The sequence below is a fragment of the Tachysurus fulvidraco genome, chromosome 3, assembly GCF_022655615.1.
Source record: "Tachysurus fulvidraco isolate hzauxx_2018 chromosome 3, HZAU_PFXX_2.0, whole genome shotgun sequence".
NCBI lineage: Eukaryota > Metazoa > Chordata > Actinopteri > Siluriformes > Bagridae > Tachysurus > Tachysurus fulvidraco.
The window spans coordinates 1340049-1347548 of NC_062520.1; the positions used below are offsets into that span (position 1 = coordinate 1340049).

A 7500-nucleotide genomic window follows, 5' to 3' on the forward strand; every position below is an offset into this window, starting at 1 on the left:
CACACACACACACATACACACACACACACACATACACACACATATACACACACACACATATACACACACACATACACACACATACACAAACACACACATACACACACACATACACACACACACACGCGCACACACACACACACACACACACACACACACACATACACACACACACACACACACGCGCACACACACGCGCACACACATACACACACATGCACACACACACAGATGAATAGCTTCTTGCATAAGAGCCCTTGACTGTGACTCCAGTCTATTATCTGTAAAAGCAAAGAGAGAAAATCTCAACGCTTTCAACCCCCTCCACACACACACACACACACACACACACACACACACACACACACACACACACACACACAAACACAGCCTGTGGAGCTCCATCTGACGCTTTCAGCACCCACACACACACCCACACACTCCTCACACATACACACCCTGCCAACCTACAGCATGCAGAGCCAAAGAAAACCACACACACACACACACACACACACACACACACACACATTTTGCCAGTTTTCTGCATTCTACTGGGCCTCTGAGAGTTTTATGCCAAATCACATACCACACACACACACACACACACACACACACACACACACACACCATGTGTTTCTACCTCATTTGATGTGAATATTTCGAACAAACTAAGAACTGCAGCAGCGCTGATACTTTTAAGTATTATAGAGTAAACATCACGGTCTCAGAGTAATAACTAAACCTCTTACAGTAAGACCATGATGGAGGTCTGAACTGATTGTACAGCTGGTGTTTATCAGAAAGTAAAAAAGTTACACACAGACCACATCACCATGGCAACTAAAACACCTACGTCTGTAAAAACGCTGTATGTTAATGACATGCGTGACAACAGCTCACTGGGACTGTGGGAATTTCTGTGGTCTGTGTCTGTAAACCCAAACTGTAACCTACATCAGACTAGATCAGACCCTGCTGGATTCCTCAACGTCTCCGATCTGACGTCATTCATCAGACAGAGTCTCTGTGAGAAGCGCATTAAACCCACGTGGGCTTTTTCACACAGGCTGCTGAGGTGTAAACAGAACCGGAGACGTGTTGAGACTCGACCAGAGAAAACACTGCTGCTGTCACCTGTAATTATAATCACATAAAGATCAAATCTCCCAGAAGACGAGGGTTTGATCCTGAAACATCATCATCTTATCTTACTGGTGTGTTTGGTGAAGTTACTGAAGATGTGTCACTGCTGCTTGTGCACCACTCGTAGGTTCCAGTTGTGTTACTGCCACAACCTCACAACAACGTTTCATCACAGAACCACAAATTTGTCCCCAACTGAAACAACATATTTATTTGAATGTAAACAGGAAATACACCAAAACAAGCCAGAGTAAAGTTCACACAATAATAACTAGTATAAAGAACTGATCTGAATTTGGTGACGTGTAAAATAAATGAGGAAGTGTTTTAGAATGAAGCGAATCGTCAGCTGGAACACAATCGCTCACAATCACACCAGCGTCTGTACTGATGATCAACGTCATATTAATCATTAAAGACACAAGAACACACAAAGACACAAGGACACACAAAGACACAAGAACACACACAGACACAAGAACACACACAGACACAAGAACACACACAGACACAAGAACACACACAAAGACACAAGAACACACAAAGACACAAGAACACACAAAGACACAAGAACACACACAGACACAAGAACACACACAAAGACACAAGAACACACACAGACACAAGAACACACACAGACACAAGAACACACAAAGACACAAGAACACACAAAGACACAAGAACACACACAGACACAAGAACACACAGACACAAGAACACACAAAGACACAAGAACACACAAAGACACAAGAACACACACAGACACAAGAACACACACAGACACAAGAACACACAAAGACACAAGAACACACACAAAGACACAAGAACACACAAAGACACAAGAACACACACAAAGACACAAGAACACACACAAAGACACAAGAACACACACAGACACAAGAACACACACAGACACAAGAACACACACAAAGACACAAGAACACACACAAAGACACAAGAACACACAAAGACACAAGAACACACAAAGACACAAGAACACACAAAGACACAAGGACACACAAAGACACAAGGACACACAAAGACACAAGAACACACAAAGACACAAGAACACACACAAAGACACAAGAACACACAAAGACACAAGAACACACACAAAGACACAAGGACACACAAAGACACAAGAACACACATAAAGACACAAGAACACACAAAGACACAAGAACACACAAAGACACAAGAACACACAAAGACACAAGGACACACAAAGACACAAGAACACACACAGACACACAGATGATTTACTGCCTTATTAAAAACACAAGGTGACAAACTGATGCCGCTTGTGAACATTTTGGCCACATAAATATTCTAAACATGCAAATAACTGTAAAGAGTAAAGTTTTAATCTGAACACATGACTGCATGGATAAAAATAACTCACACACACACACTCACACACACACACTCACACACACACTCACACACACTCACACACACTCACACACACACACTCACACACACTCACACACTCACACACACTCACACACACTCACACACTCACACACACTCACACACACTCACACACACACACTCACACACACATACTCACACACACATACTCACACACACACACACTCACACTCACACACACACACACACACACACACACTCCCACACACTCACCCAATCACACTGGGCACCACACACTCACACTCTACCCTCAACACACTCACACACTCACCCACATACACACCACACACACACTCACACACACTCACTACAACACTCAACACACCTACAAGAACACACTCCCCCCCGTCACTCACACACTCCACACTCATATCACACAGCTCACTCACTCGCTCACTCACTCACACCCAGGCAGCACACGCACGCACACCACGCACGCTCACACACGCACGCACACACGCACGCACGCACGCACGCACCACACACACGCACACAGCCACGCACTACACGCACGCACACACGCACGCACACACACACGCAACACACGCACGCATCACACTGCACGCACACACGCACGCACGCACACTCACACGCACACACACTCACTCACACACTCACTCACTCACTCACACACACTCACACACACACTCACTCACACACTCACTCACACACTCACTCACACACTCACTCACACACTCACTCACACACACACACTCACTCACACACACTCACACACACACACTCACTCACACACTCACTCACACACTCACTCACACACTCACTCACACACTCACTCACTCACTCACTCACACACACTCACTCACTCACACACTCACTCACACACTCACTCACACACTCACTCACACACTCACTCACACACTCACTCACACACTCACTCACACAGTCACTCACACAGTCACTCACACACACACACACTCACTCACACTCAGATCAATATATTTCACAGAAAGACAGCATAAACACAAAAAGGTCCAAAGCCCAGAACACACCCCCTGGTCACACGCTAACACAAACTCTGTCAACACTCCAGATATTAACTGATAAAGTGCTGTGTGAGACTCAACACTCCTGCTGTTACAGCACAGTAATGCTAACGCTAATGACTCACAGATAACACAATATATATAATAAACTACCGGATACTAGAACAAACACACACTTACACACACCCACAGATATACACACACCCACACACACACACTTACTCACCATCTCATCGAGAGCGTATCGCAGAAGTCCGTGTTCATAAAGAAGGAAGAATCGTCTTTGCCATTTCTGAAAAACACACATAACCAGTCAGTGTGTGTGTGTGTGTGTGTGTGTGTGTGTGTGTGTGTGTGTGTGTCTGTGTAAATGTAACTAGCCTATTAAACAGTCAAGAGGCAAGTCAAGAAGCTTTTATTGTCATTTACACCATATATCTCTGACACAGTACACAGTGACACGAGACGACGTTCCTCCAGGACTATGGAGCTACAGAGAACAGCACAGAGATAAGGAAAGAGATAGAGATGAGTTAGCCATAGACACATAAAGTGTATCTGTACAACCTGGTGTACACAGTGTGAGACACAAGACAATGTACACAGTGTGAGACACAAGACAATGTAGACAGTGTGAGACACAAGACAATGTACACAGTGTGACACACAAGACAATGTACACAGTGTCAGTAAAGTGAGACAGTGAAGTGACACAGTAAAGTGACACAGTAAAGTGACACAGTAAAGTGACACAGTGTAGTGACACAGTGTAGTGACACAGTAAAGTGACACAGTAAAGTGACACAGTGTAGTGACACAGTGTAGTGACACAGTAAAGTGACACAGTAAAGTGACACAGTGAAGTGACACAGTGTAGTGACACAGTGTAGTGACAGTAAAGTGACACAGTAAAGTGACACAGTGGAATGACACGGTGGAGTGACACAGTGGAATGACACGGTGGAGTGACACAGTGGAGTGACACAGTGGAGTGACACAGTGGAGTGACACAGTGGAGTGACACAGTAAAGTGACACAGTAAAGTGACACAGTGGAGTGACACAGTGAAGTGACAGAGTGGAGTGACACAGTGAAGTGACACAGTGTAGTGACACAGTGGAGTGACACAGTGTAGTGACACAGTGTAGTGACACAGTAAAGTGACACAGTGGAGTGACACAGTGAAGTGACAGAGTGGAGTGACACAGTGAAGTGACACAGTGTAGTGACACAGTGGAGTGACACAGTGGAGTGACACAGTGGAGTGACACAGTAAAGTGACACAGTAAAGTGACACAGTGAAGTGACACAGTGGAGTGACACAGTAAAGTGACACAGTGGAGTGACACAGTGGAGTGACACAGTGTAGTGACACAGTGGAGTGACACAGTGAAGTGACACAGTAAAGTGACACAGTGAAGTGACACAGTGTAGTGACACAGTGTAGTGACACAGTAAAGTGACACAGTAAAGTGACACAGTGGAATGACACAGTGGAGTGACACAGTGGAGTGACACAGTAAAGTGACACAGTAAAGTGACACAGTGAAGTGACACAGTGAAGTGACACAGTGAAGTGACACAGTGAAGTGACACAGTGGAGTGACACAGTGAAGTGACACAGTGTAGTGACACAGTAAAGTGACACAGTGGAGTGACACAGTGAAGTGGCACAGTAAAGTGACACAGTGGAGTGACACAGTGATGTGACATAGTGTAGTGACACAGTGTAGTGACACAGTAAAGTGACACAGTGTAGTGACACAGTGTAGTGACACAGTAAAGTGACACAGTAAAGTGACACAGTGTAGTGACACAGTGTAGTGACACAGTAAAGTGACACAGTGGAGTGACACAGTGAAGTGACACAGTGGAGTGACACAGTGAAGTGACACAGTGGAGTGACACAGTGGAGTGACACAGTGTAGTGACACAGTGTAGTGACACATTGTAGTGACACAGTAAAGTGACACAGTAAAGTGACACAGTGAAGTGACACAGTGGAGTGACACAGTGATGTGACATAGTGTAGTGACACAGTGTAGTGACACAGTAAAGTGACACAGTGATGTGACATAGTGTAGTGACACAGTGTAGTGACACAGTAAAGTGACACAGTAAAGTGACACAGTGTAGTGATACAGTGTAGTGACACAGTAAAGTGACACAGTGTAGTGACACAGTAAAGTGACACAGTAAAGTGACACAGTGTAGTGACACAGTAAAGTGACACAGTGTAGTGACACAGTGTAGTGACACAGTAAAGTGACACAGTAAAGTGACACAGTGATGTGGCACAGTGATGTGACATAGTGTAGTGACACAGTGTAGTGACACAGTGTAGTGCACTAGATCATGCTAGTGAGGAAGGAGCTTTACACAGCTACTTAAGTGTAGGAGGTGAAGAACATTCTACTAAGGAAGAAGCTAAAGGTGTTCAGGAAGGAAGTCAGGAACATAATGGAGTGAATAATCCTTAGATGGAGAAACGTAAGAGAAGGTGGAAGAGTGTGGTGGTGCTTTTTATTTTATTTTGTTTGCAAAATTTCAGGGCTTAACAAGATGAGCATCAGCCACACACACACACACACACACACACACACACGTTCACATACACACACAAGCACACACAAACACACACATACATACATACATACATACATACACACACACAATCACACAGACACATACAGACACACAAACACACACACATTCACGCACTGTACACACACAAACTCAGACACAAGCACACACATACATACATACACTCACACACACATGTGCATGTACAAACACACAAGCTCACGCACGCACACACATTTGCACACACACACACACACACACACACACACACACACACACACACACACACACACACACACACACACACACACACACACACACACAATCACACACACTCCCTTGGCTACTCATTCTCAGAACCTAAAGCTGAAGAGTGACTCAGCCATTCACCACCCCCTCACCTCCCACACACACACACACACACACACACACACACACACACACACACACACACACACACACACTCTCCCTCATTCTCTCTCTCTCCACCATGAGCCCACTCAGGAATATAAATAGTCTCACACTCTCCCTGAGAAACACTAAACCCATCTAAACCACAGCAGCACAGTGTGGAACCGTAAGAGCACGAAGGAACATTTACATATTGTTCTGAATCAGTACAGAGCCTCAGTACATACAGTGTTCAGTACTCAGTACATACAGTGTTCAGTATTCAGTACATACAGTGTTCAGTACTCAGTACTCAGTACATACAGTGTTCAGTACTCAGTACATACAGTGTTCAGTACTCAGTACTCAGTACATACAGTGTTCAGTACTCAGTACATACAGTGTTCAGTACTCAGTACTCAGTACATACAGTGTTCAGTACTCAGTACATACAGTGTTCAGTACTCAGTACATACAGTGTTCAGTACTCAGTACATACAGTGTTCAGTACTCAGTACATACAGTGTTCAGTACTCAGTACTCAGTACATACAGTGTTCAGTACTCAGTACATACAGTGTTCAGTACATACAATGTTCAGTACTCAGTACATACAGTGTTCAGTACTCAGTACATACAGTGTTCAGTACTCAGTACTCAGTACATACAGTGTTCAGTACTCAGTACTCAGTACATACAGTGTTCAGTACTCAGTACATACAGTGTTCAGTACTCAGTACATACAGTACTCAGTGTTCAGTACTCAGTACATACAGTACTCAGTATCCAGTACATACAGTACTCAGTGTTCAGTACTCAGTGTTCAGTACTCAGGCACAACTACAGCCTGTGAGTAACATGAACATTATTTTATTAACTCAATAAATTAAAACAGGGACTTAAAAGCATAATAAAATCTCTCTATCTCTCTCTCTCTCTCTCTCTCT

At 44.3% G+C, this 7500-nt stretch overlaps 1 protein-coding gene across 5 annotated transcripts in view; it reads right to left on the reverse strand.

The window, feature by feature from the left end:
* Window positions 1-7500, reverse strand: part of si:ch73-103b11.2 (ninein) — a 69781-nt gene that overhangs the window by 55684 nt on the left and 6597 nt on the right. For all 5 annotated transcript variants that reach the window (XM_047810700.1, XM_047810701.1, XM_047810703.1 and 2 more), the window contains one exon: window positions 3808-3873. In XM_047810700.1, the coding sequence (XP_047666656.1) occupies window positions 3808-3873 (66 nt within the window). The remainder of the gene's footprint in view (window positions 1-3807; window positions 3874-7500) is intronic.